Source organism: Caretta caretta, chromosome 7 (assembly GCF_965140235.1).
Source record: "Caretta caretta isolate rCarCar2 chromosome 7, rCarCar1.hap1, whole genome shotgun sequence".
Classification (NCBI taxonomy): Eukaryota; Metazoa; Chordata; order Testudines; family Cheloniidae; genus Caretta; species Caretta caretta.
The window spans coordinates 31,698,411-31,724,127 of NC_134212.1; the positions used below are offsets into that span (position 1 = coordinate 31,698,411).

Consider the following 25,717-nt stretch of genomic DNA (forward strand, 5'->3'; position numbering starts at 1 on the left):
CGTCCGTCCCTCACGACGCGAAGATACGGACTAGACTGACACGGCGCAACGGACCTCAGTCCTCCTAGGACGGATTAGGAGGACTGCTCACTGCGCATGCCCCATTGGGGAGGGCTAAGAGGAAGGCGTACATTGCGCAAGCGCTTGTAGCTGGAGGCTGGACGGTTGGGCACCAGGCATGCGCCAGTGGAACAGAGTGGGCCTCGCAAGGCGCAGGCGCCAACGGACGCGAGGTATTCACTGCGCGGGTTGCTGCGCCTCCTGTGTTTTCGGGTTGGAAGCTGCTCATTACGCTGTGGGCAAGGGCGGAGTGCCTCACCCTTCTACGCATGCGTAATGGCTCTCTCAGCCTGAAACAAAACATATGCGCTCTGGGCACCAGAAAACCAGACTAGGGCGGGTGACGCCGCACTGAGTCCAGACAGGAGGGCGCATGCAGCTCTGAATTGATTCTTTGGTTTGTGTTTAATGAGAAGGGAGAATTTTTCTTTATTTCCCTCCCCTCTTTCCCATCATTTCTCTCCTTTTCCCCTCTTCTTATTTCGTCCGTTCCCCCTTTTGTCACTTTCATTTTCTCTATTTTCCCATTCCCTCTTTTCTCTTTCAGTTTTCTTTTCACCCTCCCCTTCTCTCTCACATAAAAAAAGACATTTAAATACATTTCCTTTCAAACAGTCCCTCCCCAGAGCAGTGGGGCTGGGACTTAACACGCCACTGAGGTGTATGGGGTGGCTCCCCTCTGAGTGATTGTCACAGGCAGGCATGGCTGCGTTGGGCATACTCAGGATGGCTCAGGCTCTCTGTAGAGTTGACAGATGCCACAGCATTAGTTACAACTGGATCATCCTTTCAAACTTTTCTTCACAACCACTAGAAACTTCCTTTGTTTTATAAATGGAAACTGAGCTTTTGATGTAATCATATGACTCCAGAAGCTGCCATCCAAAAGTGCCAACAGCCCTGCATGACTGCACCAGCGCTGTGATCATTCCAGGATTGGGGCCTACATTAGCTGTGAGGATTGCTTGCTTCGGATCTGGCTGGAGCTATCTGCACTTTGCTGCTTATCAGTCTGGTTAAGATAATGTCTTTTGTTTCCTTATCACACTGATTTTACCTTTCCATTCTCTGGTTAAGGCATTGGGTCACCGCATGCCCCAAAGGACAGGCTATCAGTGCCCTTCAGGGCAAAGTGGGAGAGACTGCATTTCAGGTATTTGAATATGCTGCAGCCTTAACTTCATCCACTCTAGGTTCTGCTGATGCATCAGAAATTCCAAAAAGTTGCTGATGCATATTTGCTTTCAAACCTATTCCCAACAGGGCTGTTTCTCTTCCTGAGTGCCTACTGGAGGGAATCTTGGTTTCCACATAGAGAAATACCACATCATTCTGCTGCAGCATTACCTAAGAGATAGGATCAGAGAGGGAGTGGCTTCTAGTGCGTATAGGAACAACCCGGAGTCAGAAATTCTGAGTTCTATCTGCAGCTCTAGGAAGGGAATAGTGTCTAGTGGGCTAGAGCAAGTGGAAATAGGGAGTCAGGACTCCTGGGTTCTATTCTGAACTCTAGAAGGAGGAGGGTGTAATAAGACTTGTAGGCTCCTCAATCAGCTTCTTCCTGCACTGTGTTTAGGGAACAGCAGTGTACCACGCTAGGGCATGGGGCCAGCATGGAGTATGAGGGAAGAGTGCCCCCTACTGAAGCACTCACTATGCAGCACAGTGCCCAGTAGTGCCTCACTGGGACACTGGAGTCAGCACTGACTCTGAAGGCTGCTGAGCAGCACAGATGCCACATGTAAAATTGCTGGGGAACAAATATTTTCGCCAGAGAAACTTTTAGACATTTTGTAATAAATAAGTTAAAATCTTTAATTAAAGGCTGAAAGCAAAATTGTTGTTTTTTAGGACAAGAAAGTTTCATAAAAGTTGCACAAACATTTTCCATCCATTTCAAATTCACTGTCCTCTTGCAAACAGCAGAATTGCCACCCTTTCCACCCAAACATGAGAAAAGATAGTCCAGTGGTGGGGACCTGAGCCTTCATCTTGAGAGATCCATCTTCAATTCCCCATTCTGCCACAGACTTGCTGTGTGACCCTGGGGAAGTTGCTTTGTCTGTGCCTCAGTTTCTTCATTTGTAAAATAGGAATAAATAGCACTACCTTACAGCGGGGGTTGTCCATTATAGAATACGAGGTGCTCAAATACTATGGTGATGGGGGCCAGATAAATACCTTAGATTATTATAATACCTAGCTCTTCTATAGCACTTTTCATCAGTAGATCTCAAAGTGTTTTACAAAGGTCAGTATCATTATCCCCATTTTACAGATGGGGAAATTGAGGCATATGAAAGTTACTTGCTTGGCTTGCTCAGGATTACTCACCAAAGCAGAGGCAAAGCTGGGAACAGAACCCAGGCTTCCTATTTCTTAGCTAGAGAGAAACATTCAGAAATCATGCACTGGGCCTTAAAAACATCAGTTTAAAAATCAGATGTTCTGATTATAAGACAGAGTTGCCTGCAATACTGGGGGACTGGACTCAATGTCCCAGGAGTGCTTCCTTGCAGTTCTGCGTTCCCATGACAAGGCAGGACAGGGACATAATTTCCCTGTGCCATTGAGACATATGTTTAACCTACTAGTTTGGCGTGTTTTATGCATCCCCTCTATGCTCAATCTGCAGGAAATGTGGCTCTCTTACAGCTCTCGGGTGTCTTACACCCCCTACCCTGGCTTTCCATAGAATATAGCAAATTAAAGGTCTTGGGGCTTATCAAGGTGTTCCATGGCCTAGGCCCAGGGCATCTCAAGGTGCCTAAAGCTCCAGAACAAAGACTGTAGTTAACAACTTGGCCTTGTTAGCACAATGCTGCTATCTGCAATAAGGGTAAAACTTGTCTGTAAAGGGGCTGGAGCTTTCTCAGGGGCTGGTACAAGGCTGTGGAATGGACTGCCCCAGGAACTAAGGGCCATTCCAAACCTCCCCACCTTCTGCTCCAAATGCCAGGCTCATTTCTTTGACTTTGCCTTCTCTAACATAAACATGTATATACACAAGGCGGTCCAACATATTGTAGGTTTTGTCAGCCAAGCTCATTGCACACACCAGGGCTCCTTGCATCCCTCCCTTCTCACCCCAAGATGCCTGTGTGCGACTCTCCCATTCCCCTTGATTTCAGGTTTCAGAGTAGTAGCCATGTTAGTCTGTATTCGCAAAAAGAAAAAGAGTACTTGTGGCACCTTAGTGAGCTGTAGCTCACGAAAGCTTATGCTCAAATAAATTTGTTAGTCTCTAAGGTACCACATGTACTCCTTTTCTTTATTTCAGGAATCCTTGCAACCTGTCCATCATCTCCCTCATGCCAGGGGCTCTCTATCCCCCCATTTTACCACACACCATACCAGTGTCTCCCATTCATGTCAGGGACTCTGTGTGGCCCAAATTCCTCACATGCCAGGGACTCTGTGCCTCCTCCATTCTTCCCTTCCTGCATACTAGTGTCCCTCATTCTCCCTGCTATGCCAAGGGCTTTGTGTGGCCCCCATGCCTGCATTTAAAGCAGGCTGGGTGGCAAGGTTAACTACAGCATTTGAAGGAGCTGTTTAGAATGGCTGCAAGGTAGCTGCAATATATGAGCTAAGGGAAGGAGTCATGTATAGCTACAAGGCAAGGACAATGCACTGACTAAATTAGAAGGAAGGAACAAAGCACAGTTAGAGGAGAAAAGCCATGCACTGGCTGCAGGGCACAGGTAGCAGGGACGGGCCATGCACGGACTGCAGGGCAGGGCTCACCTGTCTTTGTGGATGATGCTCCTTTCATACAGAGCCCTCTGTGCAAAACTCCACCAGTGCCTTGTAGTCAATCTGTGCCCCAGCCTTGCACCCCAAGGGGCCAAGCACCCTCTCTTGCTCTGAGAAGCCTGGGTGTCAGCCTGGACTCCGCTCTGAGGTTGCTTTGAGTGGCATGGGGCTCAGAGCAGCACAGGTCCACGGCGTGCGACCCTAGGATGTGAAGAGTTACTCTTCCCGAGGAGGCTGCCGGGAGCCATAGGCCATGGACACCTAGGGATACCCCAGGGAAGGACAGGGGCTGGCCTACATTTCCCAGCATATACCTCCCCATGTAGTGAGAGAGCCCGCCGCGGCAGTTTTTGGGACTTGTAGTTCACAGGCGCCACAGTTTATTAAAATGTACCAGAGGGGAGTTCAAAGGGACTACATCTCCCGGCATGCCTCTCTGGACGGTCGGCTCTCTGCTTCCCCCCGCCCGCCTGGCGGTGGCCCCGCCCATCTCATCCTGGCCCCGCGGTGTGGGGTGGCGGCTCCATGTTGGTCTTTACGCGGTGGCTGCTGCAGCGAGCGGTGTCAAGCTGGAGGCGGCCGGTAATGGGGCCCCCTCCCCCCGTCTGGGTAGCCTGGGGCCCCCTATGGAGAAGGGGGTATAAGGGTCTCCTGTGGTGAGGGAGTTCCCCGTGGAGACGGCGGGTGGGGCTACGGGGTCCCCTATGGAGCTGGGGTTCCCTACAGAGAGAGGTGGGGATATGGGGTCCCGAGAGACACGCGATCCCATATAGAGAAAGAGGATTCCTTACATAGAGAGAAAAATGAGACCATGTGTTCCCTTATAGGGAGAGGGCATATGTGGCTCCCAGAGAGGAAAAAGGGGGCTATAGGGTCCCCCATATAGAGAGAGGGGGGCAAGTCACAGGGTCCCCCATAGAGAGAGGAGGCCATAAGGTGATTATGCAGTACTAGGGAGCTGACTAGAGCAGGCACCCCAGTGTACAGAGCAGGAACTATATGTGTTTCTATAGTGTCCCCATGACCACCCTACATCACGACTTGGGCATCTCCCTGGATGAAAGGCCCCCTTTATACCAGGACAGTTAGAGTCCTTGAACCACTTTGGGATCTATATATGTATGTAACTGGGGGCCTGATTCTGCAGTGGAGCACAGAGCAGTCTTGGTTCACGTGGTCTGTTGGATACACCACTTGCTTGGGAATCAGGACTCCCTATGTTCATTTCCTGGCTCTGTCACTGTCCTGCTGGGTGACTTTAGTCAAATCACTTCCCCTCTCTGTGGCTTAGTCGTCCCCCCCCCCCCCCCCGTGAAATGGGGAGAATGCTACTCTTCACCCCCCACCCCAGTAGGGCAGGATTGTTCCCTGTAGCCATATTTCCCCCACACCCCGTTGAGGCAGGATCTTTCCCTACAGTCTTTGCCCCCGCACCCAGGAGGCAGGAACGTAAAGGGATTAGAAGGGGATGAGAAGGATGCAATGTGAGGTTATAAAGTTTGACCCTCATTTGCTTAAGGAGTATGACCTCTGGTTGATGATGGCTGTAATGTAAATGATGCTGAAAGTGCTTTGACTTCTAGTCTCGATGGGATAAAGCCATGTCTTGGCCAAGGGCTGTGATGGTACTGAAAGTGCTTTCTTCCACTGCCACATTAGGCTGGAACCCAATATCTGGGTACAAAGCTCTAAACCATGCTGCTTCATGGCCACTAAGCATCTGGGGGTCAAGTGACCCCATAACTGCTGGGTCTTCTTTCACCTTTCTCAGAATCAGCTTCTAGAGGCTATATGGGTCCTATAGCAGGGGTTCTCAAACTGGGGGTTGGGACCCCTCAGGGGGTTGCAAGATTATTACATGGGGGGTCGCGAGCTGCAAGATTATTACATGGGTCCCTATTACATGGGGGGTCGCGAGCTGTCAGCCTCCACCCCAAACCCTGCTTTGCATCCAACGTTTATAATGGTGTTAAATATATAAAAAAGTGTTTTTAACTTATAAGGGGGGGGGGTCACACTCAGAGGCGTAGTATGTGAAAGGGGTCACCAGTACAAAAGTTTGAGAACCACTGCCCTATAGCCTAATCCAGTGAGGAAGAAGGGATGTAGAGGAAAGATAATCCAGAGGGTGTGGTGCTAGGGAAACCTGGGTTCAAATCCCTGTTTGGCCACAGACACCCTCACTGACCTTGGGCAAGTCACTTATCCACTCTGTGCCTCAGCTTCCCCATCTATAAAATGGAAATAATAGCACTGTCCTGCCTCACAGGGCAGTGTGAAGATTATGAGATGCCTAAGGTAACGAGGGCTCTTTAAGTACCATAGAGAGGTAGATAGATCTTTCTGTGAGACGGTGGCAGAGGCAAGTATGATGCAGACAAGGACTGGGCAGTCTTTCCTTTCACCTAGCTCTGTTGTGGTCCTCAATCCTGACACCCAGTCCCCCTGTGAGGTGATCGTTTACATCATAGCTAGATCCATCTCCATGTCTGTCCATCTGTCCCTACATACACCTCTCTATCATGTGTGCCAACTCCTATGCTGTCTTGAAGAGCAGTTGAGGTGAGGCATGATTAGCTGCTTATGAAACATCGGGCTGTTTTCCTAGCACTGCATTGGGAACTCGTAAGGAGCCCTTCTGCCATCCCCTGCTTACTTAATGCGAACCAGGCCTGGATTTCCTGACTGAGGGCAGGGTGGGGAGTGCAGGCTGAGTAGCTCTGTGTTTTCCACTCACTGGCAGTGGAAACTACATGCAAGTAATTTTTGGGTGTGTGTGTGTGGTGCTGCCTTTTTCCCTTTCACGGAAGTACGTATTTCAAGAGGAGATGGGGGGCGTGGAGGGACTTCAGGCCATAGCTTAACACTTAGTCATCTGTGCAGGCAGAGTTTTTGTAACTGCTTTTGAGTGAATTTAATCTTGGATGAAGGAAGCATTGCAAGAGAAGCCTGGGGCAAACCCCTCTGTATGCGTCAGTTTCCCTGCCCTGGTTAACTTCCAGTTGACCTGTGTTGAGCTACGTTTTGACACCCTTGCGTTGCATATGTGTGGCCTTGCGAGTGTGTTGAGTAGGGAAATGTTGCCCTATTGTGCAAGTGTTGTGTTGCTTTGCAGGGCCAAGGTGTGGCAAGGCAAATGTGGTGGGTTGTGAACCTTTTGTGATGTGCTGCAGAGACGTTAGTGAGGTTGCTGTCGGATCCCACTGGACAGTGTTGCAAATGCATTGTGTTGTTGTGTTAAATTGTCAAGAATGCTTTGCGTCACCAACACATTTTGTTGTGAATGCTTGGTGGTGAGTTATTTGTAGTGTGGTCGTATATACAAGTCCCAGTCATGGATCAGGACCCCATTGTGCTAGGCAGGGTATAGAAGCAGAACAAAAAGCTGATTCCTTCCCCAACGAACTTCTAGTCTAGGTATAAAACAAGAGACAACAGGTGATACAGACAGATGGGGAGGAGCACAAGGAAATAATGAGATAATCCAAGTCAGCATGATAGGCTGTTGTCCCAGTCCACCAACATAACTGTTGTCAAGTATTTTGTAGGTGTCATGACAAAGGAAAGTTTGAAGGAGGATAACGAGGTGGCTTTGTGGATGTTTGCACTGTGTTGCAAGTGGTTTGTACTGCAAATGTGTTGTGTTCCGAATCCTTTTTCTTGCAAACGCATTGTGCTAGTTTGCAACCAGCCTGCCTTGCTAACACCTTGAATTGCTTCTCTGAGGCTCAAGATGCCCCCTGCTGACTGAACACCTGTGGCCCTGTGTAACCAGTATGTCTCCCTGAGCATGTTACATTCTTAACACTGCTCAACTCTGGTTCCTGTGCTCAGGGGTCCTGGGCTTACACCATGGACTCTCCTAGCCCTGAGGCCCTCTCATTCCTTGCCCTTGTGACATTTTCCTCGGCACTGTGCAAATTTGATTCCAGGCTTGTTGCCTGCACTACTGACCGGAGGATGGCGCCAGCATTGGGGTGACAGGACTTTGCTGAGCCTCAGAAAGGTTGTTCTTGTTTTTTCCCCATCACTGCTCAGCTGCTGACACTGGGTGAAACCTCTGAGAGAATGGTTTGAAATATTGGCTTGTGTTTATATTGTGTTGGCATTATTTGTTTATCACACAGGAAATGAGAAGGTCGTGCTTGAGAGTGTGTGGCATAATGCAGGGCCAGGATAAGCTTCCTCTTCACCCAGCTCTGCCAGTCCCCCTCAGTCTGGACCTACAGCTCCCTGTCCCAGCCTTGGGCTCATCCTCTCTCCCCCACACCAGCTCTGCCAATGTCCCGTAATCCTGACTTACAACCTTCCTGCTATCCTAGCCCTGGGGTCCTCACACACACAGCTCTGCCAGTGCCGTGCAGCCCCGTGCTTTCCCTGTTCTGCGCTCCCCATACAGCTCTGCTGATACCCTTCAATTCTGACTTACAGCCCCTTCTGTCCCACTGCTGGGCTCCCCACAGACAGAGCTGTCGGTGTCCCTATGTTCTGGGCTGCTCGCTCACTGGAGATGTCAGTCACACTGAATCTGTTCCTGCAAGTGGCTTTGGGACCTCTGTACTCACTTTACTTGCTGCCTGAATCACAGTTAAACCCAGGTTTCAGAGCAGCAGTCATGTTAGTCTGTATCTCAAAAAGAACAGGAGGCCTTGTGGCTCCTCAGAGACTAACCAATTTATTTGAGCATAAGCTTTTATGAGCTACAGCTCACTTCATGCATCTGATGAAGTGAGCTGTAGCTCTCTAAGGTGCCACAAGTACTCCTTTTCTTTTTAGTTAAACCCAGGTGCTCAGAGTTCTTGTGTGTTAAATTAGTATGACATTAACGGAGTCAGAAAAAGAATGCTAACTGCTCTTTTACTGCACTGGGTGGCGTAGATAAAAAGGAGCTGTGTGTGTTGTTGTTTACTATGTGCATTACAGCAGATGCTTTTCCTGAGATTGGGGCCCCATTACAGTTTGTGCATTATTAGTAGTATTATGGTACTGCCTCAAGGCTCCAGTTGAGATTGGAAGGTCCCCATTGGGCTAGACACTGCACAACCTCCTCCCCAACTGAGATTGGAGGGGCCTGGTTATGTGGGGAGCCCCATTGGGCATGTGCTTCACAGACCCCCTGTGATCAAGATTGGGGGGGCCCCATTGGGCTGGGTGCTGCAGAGAGAAAGACAGCCAGAGATGGACCCTGCTCACAAGAGCTTGGATTCAGAGATGTTTGCCTGACCTTTCACGACCCATTGGTTCAAAGGAGGAGCAGGACCTGTTGAGGCACTGTCTCCAAAATCTGGTTTGTGACTCTTTCCCAGTCACTCTCGTCCTTGAGAAGAGCCTGGCCTGGAATCCAACAGCTTTTGAGCTAGCGGACCTGGTCAGGGTTTGGCTTCCCTAGACATCTGTGGATGCCAGCAAGATGTTTGGGTCTTTCACTGGCCTTAACCACTGAGGCACTAGCTGGTCTAGGAAAGACTTGATCTGGGCAAAACCAGTCCCTCCTGCAGGCAAGATTTCAGGTTAGACGATTCCAGTTGGTTCCCAGATGGGATCTTCTCTCTTCCCCAAGGGAAGAACACAGAGCAATGGCATGTGCTGTTATTAAACGAAACCCCTCCCAAAACAATCCACTCCACTACATGAGAAATTCTCCCTGCCCCCAGGGAGAGGATAAACCACATGTGACACATGTCAGTCACGTGGGGCTTAATTCACAGATACTAGAGTGATGATGGCAGGGTAAGAACCTGTACAAAATAGAATGGAGCGGGAGGGAAAAGCAGCTGAGGAAGGAGCCAGCTGGGGAGAAGGGACTGTCCCATGCATGAGAACCCCTTTTGCTAACCATCACCTCCACGCTGCCCCGATCCCCTGGTGAGATCCTGAACTGGACTAGCTGCAGATCAAAGCTCCCTTTTCTAAATTCTGGAACTAACCAGCAACATTGTGATCAAAGCATGGGGTAGCTGGGTGCTTATGTCTTAGGGCGAGTCACTCCCCTCTCTCTCTGCCTCTGTTGTTGAAAGAGGATCATTCCATACAGGGAAGGGGGGTTGGCATGGATGCCTGCAAAGTGCTTTGATGGTGAAGAGCCAAGGAAAGTGGAAAGTTTTATCCAGAGGTATAGATTGGGTGTTAGAGTTGCTCAGGGACTAGAGTCCTGGTCTCCCCACTTCCTTTCTCCAATACTTTTGCCCCTCAGATCTCTTTCCAGTCCAATCCTAACCTATGGATAATCATCTGAACACAAGCTTCCAGTGCAATGCTGTGGCCAAAAAGGCTAATGAGAATCTTGGATATATAGACACGGGAATCTCGTATAGGTGTAAGGAGGTTCTGTCTGTATTTGGCACTGGTGCGACCGCTGCTGGAATGCTGTGTCCAGTTCTGGTGCCCACAATTCAAGAAGGTTGTTGATAAAATTGGTACAGAGAAGAGCCACGAGAAAGATTAAAAGATCAGAAAAACATGGTTATAGTGTAGACTCAAGGACCTCAATCTGTTTATCTTAAAGAGAAAGTTAAGGGGTGACTTAATCACTGTCTAAAAGTACCTGCATGGGAAACAGCATTGTTGTAGCTGTGTTGGTCCCAGGATATTAGAGAGATAAGATAGGGAGATAATTTCTTTTATTGGACCAGTTTGTAGCTCTTTGTAGCTTGAAAGCTTCTCTCTTTCACCAACGGAAGCTGGTCTAATAAAAGAGATTACCTCACCTGCCTTGTCTCTCTTCATGGGCAACCAGACTTTGATAGTGGGCTCTTTAATCCAGCAGGCAAAGGTCTAAAAAGACCCACTGGCTGGAAATTGAAATTGGGATTAGAAATAAGGTGCAAATCGACTAGTGAGGGGACTTGACCATTGGAACAACTTCACAAGGCCTGTGGTGGATTCTCCATCGCTGGGAATGTTTAAATCAAGGCTGGATGTGTTTCTAACAGATCTGCTGTAGTTCAAACAGGAATTAATTTAGGGCTGGCCTATGTTATATAGGACGTCAGGCTAGATGATCACAGTGGGCCCTTCTGGCCTTAGAATCTATGAATGCACCTGGCCCCATTTGGTGCCCAAACCTGCCTCACATGATGAGGCAAAGGGTCAGACCCTTGGCTGGCACCAGTCAGATGGCGAGTGGGCTGTGCTCATTTACCCCAGCTGAGGAACCAGCCCAAGGCAGCTCTCTCATGGCAGCATTACACTTTCTGGCATATTTATCAATCACACTAATTTCATTCAACTGGAAGTTCTTTGGAGCAGGGGCTGTCTCTTAGTTCTGTGTTTGGACAGTGCCTGACCCCACGGGGTCCTGGTCCATGTCAAGCTCTTGCCATCCAAAATGATACTTTGTGTAACTCCACCACATTAGCAAGGTTCTCATCAGCATCGTGGTAAAATCCCTCTCTGTGGAATTTGCTGCATGAGGTTGTGCTAAGATAACTGCTTCCCTGTGGCCCTGGCCAACAGAGAGCCATTGTGGTACAAAGCAGCTGCCTAAAAACAACACTCTTTCCTCCACGCCCCAATTTTCATTCATTAGTAAGCCCATTTTGCAGGTGGGGAATTGGAGGTACAGAAGGAGGAAGTGACCTGCTCCAGGTCGCATGGGGAATCTGCCACAGAGGCAGGAATAGAACCCAGATCTCCCGAGCCACCAGGGCCTTAACTAGGACTAGGACTTCTGAGGACATATCCCATAGTTCTTTGTGCTGCAGTATGATGAGCTGCTCTGTGATTCTTTCCCAGTGAATTGTGGGAGAACATGTCTGTCCTGGGGACATGGGGAATTGTGGGAAGGCACGGGAGGACTATCAACCTGCAAGTGATTTTGCCAGCATCCTCACTGCAAAGTGGGCTGGTTACCAGCCTGAGTGAAAGCAGAATCTGGGCTGTAATCCACCCCCGAGCTGGGCTACTAAATTTGGGGGAGAGGGTTTTGTATGTGGATGGGAGAGGCGTTGGGATAACACCCAGGTAAGGAGCCTGGCAGTGAAGACCTACTCTGAGGACAGGGTACAACCGCAGCAAGAGAGCACCAACTTCCACCTGCTTGAGCCAATTACTCTGACAGAAAGTCTCCCAGACTGGCACATGTTCCTTGGGCTGTAGGGGTGCGTATTCAAGGCTCTGACTGGTGGCCAGGCCACTCTCTGAACTAATCCTGCCCCTGCAGCCCCAATGGGTTCAGGGGCGTGACTGGCAACAGGGTGCCGCTCGGTAAAGACTGCAGCAAATATAACCCAGCCCCATCTTGCTCTCCAGACATTTCTGGTTTTAAGCCTTTCCTGTCCTGAGAAAGGAGCAGATGATCCAAGCTCACTCTCACCAGCTGGGACTGCCTTGGGACATCCCTCCCTTGGCTGTGTCCTGCCCCTTTGTGTTGTGGGTTGCCCTGAAAATGGGGAGGGGATGGGGTTGTTATCTCTGGTGCAGTGTTGACATGGAGTATGGTAACCTCAGCCCTTATGAACTCCTGGCATGTGTGTGTGGTGGGGAAGCAGCCAGGCTTGTGATGGGAGCTCTGGCCCTTGGGGCTTTATATGGTATCCCTGATGCCACGAGTTGCTGCTGGGCTTGGGTTTTATCATCCAAGATGCTGAGTGCCCCCCAGGCAGCAGGACTGGGGCTCAACTTGTATGTAGCCAGGTAGTTGAGCGTTCCCTGATCAGCTTGATGTGGAAAGTACAGGCCCCAGTTTAGGAGAGGAGGGCCCTGTAGCCACACAAGTGCATCTCTTCAGACTCTCCCAGGCCTTGGGAACAGGAGACAGTCACAATCCCTTCCGTCGCGAAGGTGGAACTAAGCCCTCCAGGTCTGTGTTCAGGAAAGGAAAACAAGAAGCTTTACACCCTAACCCCACCCTTGTGCTTGGGGGATTTCTGATGTGTAGATCAGCCCAAGGCTGTGGTCCCCAGCTGTACAGAGAGGAATATAGGAATAGTCGTATTGGATCATCCCCATGGGCCTATCTAGCCTCATATTCCATCTCTGATCAGCATGAAATGCTTCAGAGAAAAATGCAAAAAAAAACCCTGAAGCAGCCGGATGTGGGATAATCTAAACCCCTGTCTGGAAGATTGTTCCCAAGCCCCACCTCCCCTAGGGCATTTCCTAAGAAGCCCCCCAAGCAATGTATTTGTGCCCACAGGTGGGGACACCATGGGGCGAGGGAAGCCTGGGCCAGTGCAGATTGTCTTGGTGCACAAAAAAGCCCACTCCTTTGAGCTGGACGAGAAGGCGCTGAGCGGGGTGCTACTGCAGGAATCTATCCGGGACATGGACGTGGTGGTGGTGTCGGTAGCTGGGGCCTTCCGGAAAGGGAAATCTTTCCTGCTGGACTTCATGCTGCGTTACATGCACACTCAGGTAAGCTCTGTTCCCGTGATGCCCTGCTGCTGCATTACATGTACACTTGGATGAGGCACTGCCCCCTTCCCACAGTGCTTTGTCTCCAGCTGACCCAGCCTTGTTCTCAGCTGAGAATCCACCCCTCTTGCTTGTTCTGCAGAAGGAAGGCGGCACGTCCAACTGGCTGGGGCAAGAGGATGAGCCCCTGATGGGGTTTTCGTGGCGTGGGGGCTCAGACCCCGAGACCACTGGGATCCAGATCTGGAGTGAGGTGTTCACCGTGGAAAAGCAAGATGGGAAAAAGGTAAGGGCAGGGAATGGGGTGGGAGGATGGGGGTGGGGAGTGTGTCTGGTTGGGTGGGGGGAGCGTGCATGGGGGGATGCTGCACCTTTGTGAGTATGATGCACAGATATGGCTGCACCCCCAGGCTTGCAACATTATGGAAGATATTTCACAGATCCTGGCGGGCAGCCAGCCTCTGATCTGCAGCCAGACCTCTCCTCTGCCTGCTTTGGTTTGGCCCCCTGCCGTTTGCTGCAGGCTGGTGCAGCTACACACTGAATCAGCAGGAGGGTGCGACCTGGGCCAGGATGGCATTGGGTCAGCAAGTGGATCCATGTGCCATGCTAGGGGAAGGGCTACTGTTAGTAGCTGTTGGTGCACCAGGGGCGGGGGGTGTGTAGGTCTGGGTGATCCCATCTTAATGCTAAGCCTGGTGACCTGTGGAAGGGGCAGGCCATACTGATGGTGCCCCGCATGCCCTTGCTTGGATGCCGTCTCCCCACTTGGGAGGGTAGCATTATCCCCACATAATGAGCTGGAGCTGGGCACTCCCTGGGTTCCAGCATGGGGATGTTTTGGTGTGCTTTTTCTCTGGTTTCATCTGGCCCACACCCTTCTGTCCCAATCTGTGCCCCTCTCCCCCAGGTGGCAGTGGTTCTGATGGACACCCAGGGCGCCTTCGACAGCCAGTCGACCGTCAAGGACTGTGCCACCATCTTTGCCCTCAGCACCATGACCAGCTCCATCCAGGTGGGCCCGGCAGAGTGGAATGCCCTGGGGTTCGACAACGGGAACCATTCGTAGCCTGGAGGTGCCTGGTGTGCGGCCCTGCGTCTTGGTGTCATCAGGCCATGGGGCTGCGCACAAGGGCTGCCATCTCCCAGCCCTTAGGGGAACTGTGCAGATGGTCACCTCATGGCTTGGGACCTTAAGCGGTGCAGTGGGGGCTCTGAGCATGGCGTGTGGCTGGGAGAGCTCTGCTCCCTCTGAATAGAGTGGGTGGCGTCCCCCCTTGCTCCGGGCTGGTGAGATTTCGGGAACTTGCTGAGATTTCAGGGTGGGAGTTTGGGAGCCAGGAGCTTTAACAAGACACAATGTGCTTGGCTGGGTGATGCGGGAATAGCCTTAGGGCTGGGGGTTCTCGCTTACAAGAAGAGGCCAAAGAAAGTGACATGGAGATGGCTAGGAAGGGGAGAGATGTGGACACCATGCTAGGATATCAGCACCAAGACAGGGGAGCTCAGTGGCAGCATCCCTATCTGATTGTCTGGCAGGATGGCAGGGGAGGTTTGAATCTCAGCTCTGCGGCTTCCCTGAAGGGGGCTTGACATTAACAGCACCTTCTTTCCTTGCAGATCTATAACCTATCCCAGAACATCCAGGAGGACGACCTGCAGCAGCTTCAGGTAATGGGGGGAGGGCCTTGTAACATGAGGATGTGGCAGGGAGGTTAAACGCAGAACTGAGGGCCAGAGGAGCTTCCCCAGACAGCTGGGGTGACCCAGAAACAGTTCTTTGAGCTGCAGCACCTGACTGGCTTTGGTAGGCCTGGCTGGGGTGTAGGTGAGGCAGGGCTCTTACTTAGCCTGGAGTTGCTAGGTACATGGCGCCTGGCACTGGCTGTATCTCCATCTGGAGCGCCAAGAGAGTAATGCCAGCTCCAAGCTGGCTGTCTGGGGCAGCAGGGTAAGATCTGTCTCTGCAGATACGGGATGCTGGATCCAAAACGGCCAGTTCAATCCATGATGTATAAACAGGGGAGCTGTGAGTCGGAGCAGGGAAGGGATTTTACCTCTGAATACGTCATTGGTGAGACCAATACTGGAGTAGTGTGTGCAGTTCTGGGGTGCACTTTTTTAAAAAGCACGTTGAAAAACTGGAGAGGTTGCAGAAAAGAGCCAGAGAAATGATCAGAGGGCTGGAGAAGCGCCTGACAGTGAGAGACCTAAGAAGCTCAATCTGTTTAGGTTCTCAAAAAGAAAATCAAGAGGTGACTTGATCACGGTGTACAAGTAACTTCACGGGGAGAAAATCCCAGGTACTAAATGGCTCTTTAACCTAGTGGGGAAAGGCGGAACAAGAACTGATGGCGGGAAGTTAAAGCCAGGCACATTCACATTAGAAGTAAGGCACCAGTGTTTCACTGTGGGGGCGATTTTCCTTTGGAACAAACTCCCAAGAAAAGTGGTGATGTCTCCAAATCCAGACTGGAGGCCTTTCAGGAAGAAGCTTTAGCCCAGTGGTCACCAACTGGTCAATTGCGATCTCCGGTGGCGTAGCGGGGCTGCCGCTAAGGCCCTGGGGAGGGCAGGGGGCAGTGGTCTCAGCACACTGCTCCTGCCAGCAAGCTCTGCCTCCGCAGCTGCCATTGGAGCTGCGGGGGCGGTGCCTGCAGAGGGGGCAGCGTGTGGAGCCACATGCCCCCTGCCCCCCTCCCAGGGGCTGCAGGGACGCATTGGCCCCTTCCTGGAACGGCATGGGCCATAGGGCCGGGCAGGCAGGAAGCCTGCCTTAGCCCACCCACAGAAAGTGCCACCTGGCGAGAGGCTGCACCCCAGCCCTGAGCCCCCTCCTGGAGCCAGCACCCCATACCTCCTCCTGCACACCAGCCCTGAGCCCCCTCCCACAGCCAGCACCCCAAACCACCCCCTGCACCCCAACACTATGCCCCAGCCCAGAGCCCCCTCCTGCACCCAAACTCCCTCCCAGAGCTTTCACCCCCTCCTGCACCCCAACCCCGTCCCAGGCTCAGCCCGGAACCCCCTTCCACACTGCAAACGCCTTGGCACCAGCCCAGAGTCCGTACCCCCTCTCAGACCCCAACCCCGTGCCCCAGCCTGGTGAAAGTGAGTGACGGTGGAGGGGGAGTGAGCAGGGCAGGGCTTTGGGGAAGGGGCAGGGCCTCGGGGAAAGGGCAGGGTAGATCCTGGGTTGCCGTTAAATTCAAAAAGTGATCTTGGGGGTAAAAAGGTTGGATTTGACTAAAACAGTAGTCTCCAAGTTTCTGGGCTACAGTACTGGGGGGAATGGTGACATTATCTGGCCTGTGTTATACAGAAGGTCAGACTAGATGATCTAATGGTTTCTTCTGGCCTTAAAATCTATGACTCTGTGTTGACCCATGGTGGCTGTTATGAGCTGATGACCCATGGTATGTGTGTGTGCATGTGGCTTTGTATGTCTGATGCGTTCCCTGTGATCACCTTCCCTGCCCACTCCAGCTGTGACAGCCTTGTCTTGTCCCTTAACCACTGGTGTCTCTGCTTTCTCAGCTCTTCACAGAGTACGGGCGCCTAGCCATGGACGAGATCTTCCTCAAACCATTCCAGGTACACCCTGCGGCCCAGCCTGACCCCATGTCCCAACTCGGCATGCCCTAAGGGGCAAATGAGCACACAGGCCAGGTGGGGGAGCTCCTTGCTACGCAGTCCTGTGTGGGGAACTGGGTTAGGCCAGGGCTCCAGGTATCCAGACGTACCTGAGTGCAGGTATCCAGGGGTTTTGCTCCTTGGGCAGAGGTTTTTGATCGTTACCCACAATCCAGCAAGGCACTGGATTGGAGTGTGACTGCTTTAGCCTACTTGTTGTGTTATGGAGCTGTTGGTAGTCCGGATACAAACACTTAACCTCTGGATTTAAGCATGAGTCTCTGCTCTCTGAATAGGTGCAGCTGCAGACTGTGCACTAGAGGGGCCCAGTTACTCCTGTCTGAGGCTCTGTTGTCTGTAGTTCTCCATGGTCTCTTCTCCCCAGGGAGTGTCATCCCTCCTCTCCCAGGCCGTGGAGATTCACATGGATTACTGCTTCTGGTGGGGAGTCTTTTTCATCCCAGTCTCAGGCTGAGCAGCTGGAGAAAATACAATGCCGGGCCTACCTTCCCTCTGCTCTAGCTTCTGGCTATGCCCCCTTTCCCGCAGCTGTCTGTAAGGAACACCTGTCCCCTTCTCAGCTATATCTGATTAGTGAACAGGGCTGGCTGACTATAGGACCTTGACCTTAAAGTGGCAGGACACCCTGTTATAGAGGGATTGGTGGTGCTAACCAGCCTCAAAGCACCAGTGGTTCCAGTCCCCTCTAGCAGGCGTCTGTTAAATGAATTTGAAGGGTCACAACCCACTTCCTATCACAAACGCTGATGGAGCATGGAGACTGAATTCCCATCTCCCCCTAGGGGGACACGACTGGGGCAGGGGTGGGGAAGCTGTATCTGTGACTTAGGCTTCCCAGGCAATAAGCACACACATGAATCCCATTCTCCCCAGCTCTGAGGCCTCACAACCCCCACCCCTCATTGAAGCAAAGCCCTGTGTGATATCTAGGTGTCCATCCCTGCTGTGAATCAGTTCTGCCCCCTATAGAGGGACCAGGAGGTGGTGCCCCCTGCTGTCACCCTGTTCTGTCACTGTTGGCCAGTACAGTCCCAAGCTGGTGGCACAGAGCAAGCATGTCCCCTAAGCCCATGGCTGACCCCCCCCCATGACCTGCCTTCCCATCTCAGACCCTGATGTTCCTGGTCCGGGACTGGAGCTTCCCTTATGAGTACCCCTATGGCCTGGAGGGGGGAAAGAACTTCCTGGAGAAGCGGCTGGAGGTAAGGACTGGCCGGGAAAGCCACATTGGCTGCAAATCATGAAAGAGGGTTGGTGTTTGGTCCGAGTGGGTGAACATGCTTGGGGCATCACTCAGTTGAGGGCCATTTGCAGCCCAGAGCTTTGAGCGTGTGATGTAACTCACCTGCCCTCCAGAAAGTGGGGCCTGGCCTCCTGCCCTGAAACTGGCTTGTCCCATGGGCCTGTCTCAAGCCATGCCCCACAGGGGTCCTTGACTCTGTTGATTCCATCCCTTCAAATGTTGCTTCTGCTTTATCCCTTGGCTTTTGGGCCTTGGCACCTCGCTTGTGGTCCCTGCAGGATGGCTGAGAGCTGAAGTCAGCAGGGTTGCATGGAGGGGAGGGGTGGGGGGGATAAATCTGTGCCAAGTTTAGCCCTTTATTCCTGTGGACTGATCCCCTCCCCCCCCAGCCCCCCGGCTTCCATCTTCACAGCAGAGTGGTTCAGCAGCACCCCCTTGGGTAGCTATTAGTGGCTGCGTCAGAGGGGATGTTCTCCTGCACACCTCAGCCTTGGCACTAATCTAGGTTGTCCAGCAAGGCAGGGCAGGATCTTTGAGTCTGGCTCATAATCCCCCGGACAGCCCTTGCTGGCAACAGGGTGGGAGGACTCCTTCCCCTAGCACAAGGGTGTGGCTAGCTGGGATGACTGATGGCATGCGGGAGATGTCGGTCTGCTGGTAGGTGAAGACCCATCAGCATGAGGAGATCCAGAACGTCCGCAGGCACATCCACTCCTGTTTCACCAATGTCAACTGCTTCCTCCTACCGCACCCAGGGCTCAAGGTGGCCACTAGCCCCGGCTTTGATGGACGACTGAAAGGTAGGCCAGGCGCAGAATTGACTCCGCTCCTACTGCAATCCAGAATGGATAACACAGCTCCCCTTGCATGGACCCAGTCTAGCCTGTTTCTAACCGGGGCACTGTGGGGGTTGACAGGACTTAGGCCACAACCACTGGGAGCTGGAGCCCGGCCTCCAGGATCTGCAGGCTCAGCGCTGGGGAATCTGCATTTACTTAATTATGATCCCTTGCAGACTGGGTTTTAAAGGGGCTTCATCATCTTCAAATTCCCCTATCTGACTGCAAAAAATGTACTCTGCTCAGGTTACAAGTTGAGCTGGGTAAATAATGGATTTTTCATTGGCTGTTCTGAAAAAAAGGGGAAAAAACGAAAAAATTTCTGAAAGTTTTGGTGAACCAAAAAGTCAAAAAAAAAATTCATTTGGGGTCGATCATTTTGATTTTTGTGCTCCCCCCCCCAATTAAAATGTTTAAATATCAAACGCAAAGTCATTTTGAAGTGAAAATTGGTTTTGTTTTTTTGTCTTAAACAATTTGCCACAGTGGACACAAATTCATCAGATGTTTCTGTCTACTCAGATCTGCCTTTTTCGCTGAAAGAAGTTGTGTCAGAAAATTTTGCCCAGCTCTAGTTAAAAATAGTGATTATATTGAATTGTGATCATGCCTAGGAGCCCTAGTCATGGGCTAGGACCCATGGTGCCAGGTGCTGTGCAAACAGAACAAAAACCTGGTCCCTGCCCCAAACAGCTTACAGTCTAAGACAAGAGACAACAGCTGGATACAGCCTGATGGGGGAGCACAAGGAAACCATTATACAGCCCCAGGCAGCATGATGGGCAGTGTTCTTAGTGCAGCAGTGACCTAACTGTTGTCAAGGTTTTTGTAGGCCTCCCATCAGAGGAGAGTTTTGAGGAGGCATTTGAAGGCGGACAGTGAGGTAGCTTTGAGGGTGTTTGTGAGTGTGTGATGGGCAGCATGGGAGGAAGCACAAGCGGACATTTCTGAAAATGTAACAAGTGGGTGATGCAGGCTCCCTGTAAGTCACTTAGCTGCTCTGTGCCTCAGTTTCCACATCCATACAATGGAAATAATAGTGCGGCCCTCTTTCATAGTGAGGATAAAACATCACAGATTGGGAGATTAGCTCAGATATTAGTGATGGGGCCCAGATAATTACCTATGAGATCTGAGCTCAGACTAGGTTTCAGTCTCACCGAATTTCCTTTAATTGATGGGGTGTTTTAACTCCTGTCGTATTTGTTAGGGGGCTGGGCATGATTCAGCACTCTTCTGGAGTTAGCCACCAGCCTGGGAGACTGGACTTTGAGTCCCAGCTCTTCCACAGACTCTGTGTGATGTCGGGGTGAGTCACATCCCCTCTCTGCACCATCTGGGAAGTGAGGCTGTTTCACAGGGGGCATTGGAGGAGAAATTCAGGCATTCTGATGCAAGTATATATATGCTAGTTTCTTGACATGTCTCATTCCTTCCCGCCTGAGCCCAGACATTGCTGCCGAGTTTAAGGAGCAACTCCAGCAGCTCATCCCAATCGTGCTGGACCGTGGCCAGTTGTTGGAGAAGGAGATCAATGGTTCCAAGGTCACCTGCCGAGGCCTGCTGGAGTATTTCAAGGTGGGCAGAATCCAGGATGAATGTGTAAATGTAGCTGTTCTGATGCATTGCCTTTCCCGAGCCAGTAGGTGGCAGCAACACTAAAGCCTCTGGCCAGCAGCCTTTGCAAACAGCTGGTTGGCAGTCAGGATTTCCATCCTGCAGGGAATTCCAACATTTGGGCATTTTTAATTTTTTTTCTGCAAATTGGAACAAAAAGCCAAAATTTTCAGCCAACTGAAAATGGACACGTTTTAATTGGAGACCCTGGAAGCGTTTTGATAAGGTAAAACATTTCCTTTTTACTTGATCATTTGGATTCTTTTCATTTAGACTTTTACAATTAATATTTTAATATAATATCTCATGTTTATTGTAATTAGCATTGTATATTATGTATAATATATATTTTACATTATATTAACATACATAACTATCCATTATATATATTAAATATTTCAACATAATGTAATTATATGTAACATATACTAAATATAATATACATGTTACGTTATATTAGAACATTTGTAATATACAGTATATAACGTGTACAGATATATTATATACGTGTGCCTTAATATAAAAGTCCAAACAAAATGATCAAGTAAAAATGAAACGTGTTTGTTCTATTTCGTTGAAATGAGCAGTGACATAAGTTTTGAAATCTTCCCGTCAAACTCTATAGAAATCACCACCCTCCTGCGAAAAGTTTTTGATTTTGAAGAAACTTTTTTGATGGAAGTCTGTTGTGTTGCAAAATCGGTGACTAGCTGTGGTTACAAACCTTTCCTGCTTCAAGAAGCGAGGGGAGTTGGGGGAAACTTCCCCCATCACTGCAGGGATCCTGGCAAATTTCTGGTGCTGCCCCTATCAGAGGCAGGATCCAAGAGTGGATGGTCCAGTGATCTGATCTGGGCTGGCTCTGTTCCTGTGATGAAGGTTCCTGGGGCAGACACTAAGAGATGAACGGGCACGGCCTATGGTTTCCTGTTGTGGGGTATGTGAGGTTGGAGCACTTACCTCGTATTGGGGAGACCTGAGTTCAAGACCCTGCTCCACCACAAATGTCCCAGGTGACCTTGGGCAAGTCACTTAGCCTCTCCGTACCTTGTGTTCCCTATGTGTAAAATGAGGAAAATAGCACTGCCCTGTCTCACAGGGGTGTAGTGGGAATAAATACATTAAAGATTGTGCTGGGAGCCAAAGAAGTGCCTAGCCTAGACCTCCTAGCTCTATACCTTGCTTTCATTGCTGTCACTGTCTCCCTCCCAGGCTTATATTAAGATCTACCAAGGAGAGGACCTGCCTCACCCCAAATCCATGCTCCAGGTGAGTTTGTTTGATTGGGGTAGCCAGAGCCAAGGGGAGGGGGCCAGTGAGTGGACCCTGAGGCCTCTTCTGACTCTGGCCTTTGGGTAGGAATGGCAGTGAGTGCTTCCCTGCGATGAGCTGAGCAGCATGCACCGAAGATCAGCTGCCTTCCCCTGTCTCTGAAGGCTCCAGGGGCTGCGTCCCTCTGGAGGGCTGGAAGTGACTCCCATACAGAAAGTGAGCACTCCTAGCCCCTGCTGGCCCAGAGACATCTTTCCCAGGGCAGGCAGCATAAATCCAGCCCTGCTTGCCCCTGGTGTCAGTTCTCGGCTGGAAGATGCATCCTGCTTATCAGCCCATGCTGTGGGTCAAAACTACCCGCTGGGTGCCAGAGGGTGCTGTTGGTGGAGACCAAAGGGGGAAAGGGTTAAGTCTGACTGCTAATGCAATCCAACTCCCTAGTGACAGCAGATGGAACTGCACCCTGCAGGTCTGTACCAGCCCCAGTGCCTCCTAGAGGCAGCAGGCAGTACTGCACCCAGCAGGGCTGCAGCAGCTCCAGCACCCCCATAGGCATCAGGTGGTACTGCATGATGCCATTGGCAGTGCTGATCAGTGGCTTGCTTTTGCCTTCTCTCTGCAGGCCACCGCGGAAGCCAATAACTTAGCAGCTGTGGCCTCTGCCAAGGACATGTATTACAACAAGATGGAGCAGGTGCGTGAGTCTTGGGGGCTGGCGTCCGTTGGGCAGCCAAGATCGGTGTCCGCATCGTCAAACCATATATTCCGCTTCCCACACATGCTGGATGTCGGGTTCCGCCTGAGCCCCCGGTGGGCCTGCTTATTATCAGCAGGACTTGTAAAGATATTGTTAGAGGCTGGAAAGAGAACCCCGGAGTCCTGACTCCCCGGCCCTCTGCTCTAATGCACAAGACCCCACTCCCGTCGTAGAGCTGGGGATAGAACCCAGTTGTCCTGACTCCATCCCTCTGGTCCCTGCAGTTGCTGGTGAGCTTGGGGGAGGGTGGGGGCGGGGCACATACTGCAGTCAGGGATATTCTGAACTCTCATAGGTTCCGTTTGGGCACAGAGATGCAACCTCCCATATGATGCTCCCTTCCCCCCCAGATGTGCGGGGGCGATAAACCCTACATCTCCCCGGAGATCCTGGAGGAGAAGCACCAGCAGCACCGTGTGTCAGCCCTGGAGCACTTCCAGAAGATCAAGAAGATGGGGGGGAAGGAGTTCAGCCAGCGCTATGAGGCGGAGCTGGAGAAGGAGATGGGTGAGCTCTTTGAGCACTTTGCCAAGCACAACAAGAGCAAGAACATCTTCAGCACCTTCCGCACGCCGGCCGTCATCTTCAGCGCCATCGTGGCCCTCTACTTGGGCTCGGGCCTCACTGGCTTCATGGGGCTGGATGTGGCTGCCCAGCTCTGCAACTGTGTGGTGGGGCTGCTGCTGATTGCCCTGCTGGCCTGGGGCTACATCCGTTACTCAGGCCAGTACCGGGACCTGGGCGTGGTCATTGACACCACCGCCGACTTCGTCTTGGAGCAGGTGGGCAGCACTTGGGGGGGGGGGCACTGGGTAGGCATGGCAGGGGGACACAAGAGATGGGAGATGCGGGTTGGGGTAGGGGATGCCTGGGATGAGGCAGACTAGGCCCGGTTGGCATGGGTGGTATGGTGTGTGGGACAGGGGGTAGTAACTGTTTAAAGGGAAGGTGGAATTGGCAAGCCCGGGTACTGGCTGGTCCTTAGGGACTGATAAAGCTCAGCCCCACTGATAATGTGGCAACGGTGAAGTGTGGCTGAGGCACTGCAGGGTGCAGTACTGCCTGCTGCCCCGGTGGGGCTGGGCCGGAGTTGCAGAGACCTTTCCCGCACCGGGAACGTGACCACCCTTCACCTCTGACCTCCCCCAGAGCAGGGAAAATAGGAATTTGGCTCACGCACGCAGCAGCCGTTTCACCCATTAGCCCAAGGCGTAGTGGGACTTTCCAGCCACCCCACCAACCAACCTCTCTCCTGCACCTTTTCTCCAGGCCACTTCCCGCATGGGCAACACCACCCAGGCCGCTGTAGCTGACACATCGGGTGCAAGGGCTCCGCCTGACAAGAAAACCCAGTGAAGCTTTCATGCCAAGGCTGAGCTGGGGCTTCACAAAGTCCTGTGCTCCTGCTGCAGCTGCTGCTGGCTGCAAGCGGCTCCAGGCCTGCGGATCTCGACTTCTCTCTCCTTTCATTCCTGTTTCTTTCCCCCTTCATCTTTCCTTTGCTTCCCCCCTTCTTTTTTTGTTTTTTGTTTTTGCACTTTAAAAAAAAAAAGACCAACTGCAGCTTTAACCTCCTACCTGTACCAGCCAGTGCCTTGTCACCGGGATGGGGCATCCTCCCCACCAGACTCGCATTCCTGCTCCTGGGAGCAGCCCCTGGACTAGAGACCACGTCTGGATCCCAGCTCCTTAATGGTTACTTCTCATCACATGGGATCGGCTCCCCTTCAGCAGTGGGTGTGGGCAGGTGCTGTTGTACATTGCTAGGTTTCCCCCTCACTTCCTGCTCCGACCTGGGAGGTGCAGACGCTTTGGTGTCTTCCCTCCAGCCCAGCGGAAGGGATGGATCCTCAAGGCCTGAGCAGAGTAACCGTCACTGTTCCTCATTTCCCCTCCCTGCCCCTTGTGCCTTGGTAGAACTGAACCGTGTCGTTGGGCCTCATGGAGGAGAGGGGAACCTCCCTCAACCAGCTGCTGCCTTAGGGTGGGGTGGGAATGGTACCAAAAAATACAGAGACACCCCCACCCTTCCCCATGCCAGAGAGAGCCTTCAACCCCCAGCATGCTGCCCAGCCCTAGCTAACATCGGCCAAGGGCCAGTGAGCCCCATGATGTGATTCTGGTGCTGTGCTGCCAGCCAGCCTGGGCTCCTTAGGCAGGGCCAACACTGCTTCTAGAAGTGCAACCCACCCGTGGGCCCCTGCCTGCATTGAGAGAGACTCCTAGCCTGTGTCTCCAGTGTGGACCAACATGGTCTATTCAATTTCCAGCCACACTTTCCCCCGTCCAGTGTTAACGCTCCTCACCACCACCATTGCTTTCGGCTTTGGGGCAAAACGGGGCTTTCTGCTCATGGAAGATATGCCCAGAGGCTCCTTTGTGCTGACAAACCCAGTCCTAACTGGCAGCTGTGTGCTGTGGCTCGGTCCCGCGTGGGGTACCAGTTAAAATGCAGTTTTGCCCACGTCGGGGTGGATGGCCTACTTAGCGCCACATGGGAGCTCCCTTTGCTAATGTCTCTTGCTGAGTGACCTTAGCCAAAGGGCCTTAGCCCTTTTGAGTAGGGAGCTTTTGCTATTGGGGCATCACGCTGCAAAATCCTTAGCCTCTTATTGGATTGTCTGTTTTCCCCTCGCCGGGACCTCCGACACCATTCGTCAGTCAAGCAGGTCACGGCCTCCCCTCTCCACTGCTGTCTGGCTGGGGTCAGTTGGGCAGTGCCAGGATCTGTGATCCGAACCAGGGGACCAGACGCCACCCATTCCCTGCCCAGTCTGACCCCAGCCCCTCCAACCGCCCCAGCCCTGAAGCACTCTCACATTCCTGCTCATGTAAAGCACAAGAATAAAGCTCATTCCATTTTGTGATCACAGCGCCTCATTTTGGGGGGAGATCGGGGCACATTATTTCCTTGGGAGGCTGAACCCTGGTTAACCCCCCCCCACCCCTTGCTTCCCAAGCCTTGTTCTGCTGGAGATTTCCTTGGCTTATCAAAATCCTCATCAGTGTTCTGCCTCCATTGGGGGGCCTGGATTGGTGTTGCAGGCATCTGTTTGTGGGAGAGGTAGAACTGCCTTAGCTTCCTTTGAAATTCCCCAGCCCAGGAGCCATCTATGCTTCTGGTCACGTTAATATTGCCCATTTCAAGCCTACTATCTGCCGCCT

The 25,717-nt window shown here is 51.8% G+C and overlaps 2 protein-coding genes across 7 annotated transcripts in view; one reads left to right on the forward strand and one right to left on the reverse strand.

Annotated features, from left to right (window-relative positions):
* Positions 1–4,066, reverse strand: part of RTN3 (reticulon 3) — a 39,621-nt gene extending 35,555 nt beyond the window's left edge. For 2 of the 4 annotated variants that reach the window (XM_048857417.2, XM_048857416.2), the window contains exon 1: positions 3,808–4,066. In XM_048857417.2, coding sequence (XP_048713374.2) covers positions 3,808–3,835 — 28 coding nt within the window. In that variant the 5' untranslated portion in view covers positions 3,836–4,066. The remainder of the gene's footprint in view (positions 1–3,807) is intronic. The other 2 variants (XM_048857422.2, XM_048857421.2) reach the window with 1 other exon arrangement.
* Positions 81–25,419, forward strand: ATL3 (atlastin GTPase 3). 3 transcript variants are annotated; one of them, XR_007357592.2, is made up of 13 exons: positions 81–233; positions 12,953–13,170; positions 13,313–13,456; positions 14,081–14,185; positions 14,791–14,841; positions 16,708–16,764; positions 17,934–18,026; positions 18,729–18,867; positions 20,357–20,484; positions 21,736–21,792; positions 22,418–22,489; positions 22,865–23,334; positions 23,822–25,419. XR_007357592.2 is itself a non-coding variant. In XM_048857445.2 (13 exons), the coding sequence occupies exons 1-13, from the start codon at positions 179–181 to the stop codon at positions 23,906–23,908; spliced, it is 1,638 nt and encodes a 545-aa protein (XP_048713402.1). In that variant the 5' UTR covers positions 81–178; the 3' UTR covers positions 23,909–25,419. The 3 variants fall into 3 exon arrangements, 2 of the variants coding, with proteins under 2 accessions (XP_048713402.1, XP_048713403.1); XM_048857445.2 differs by having other exon boundaries at positions 22,903–23,334; XM_048857446.2 differs by lacking the exon at positions 81–233 and adding an exon at positions 4,293–4,398 and having other exon boundaries at positions 22,903–23,334.
* The last annotated feature ends 298 nt before the right edge of the window (positions 25,420–25,717 follow it).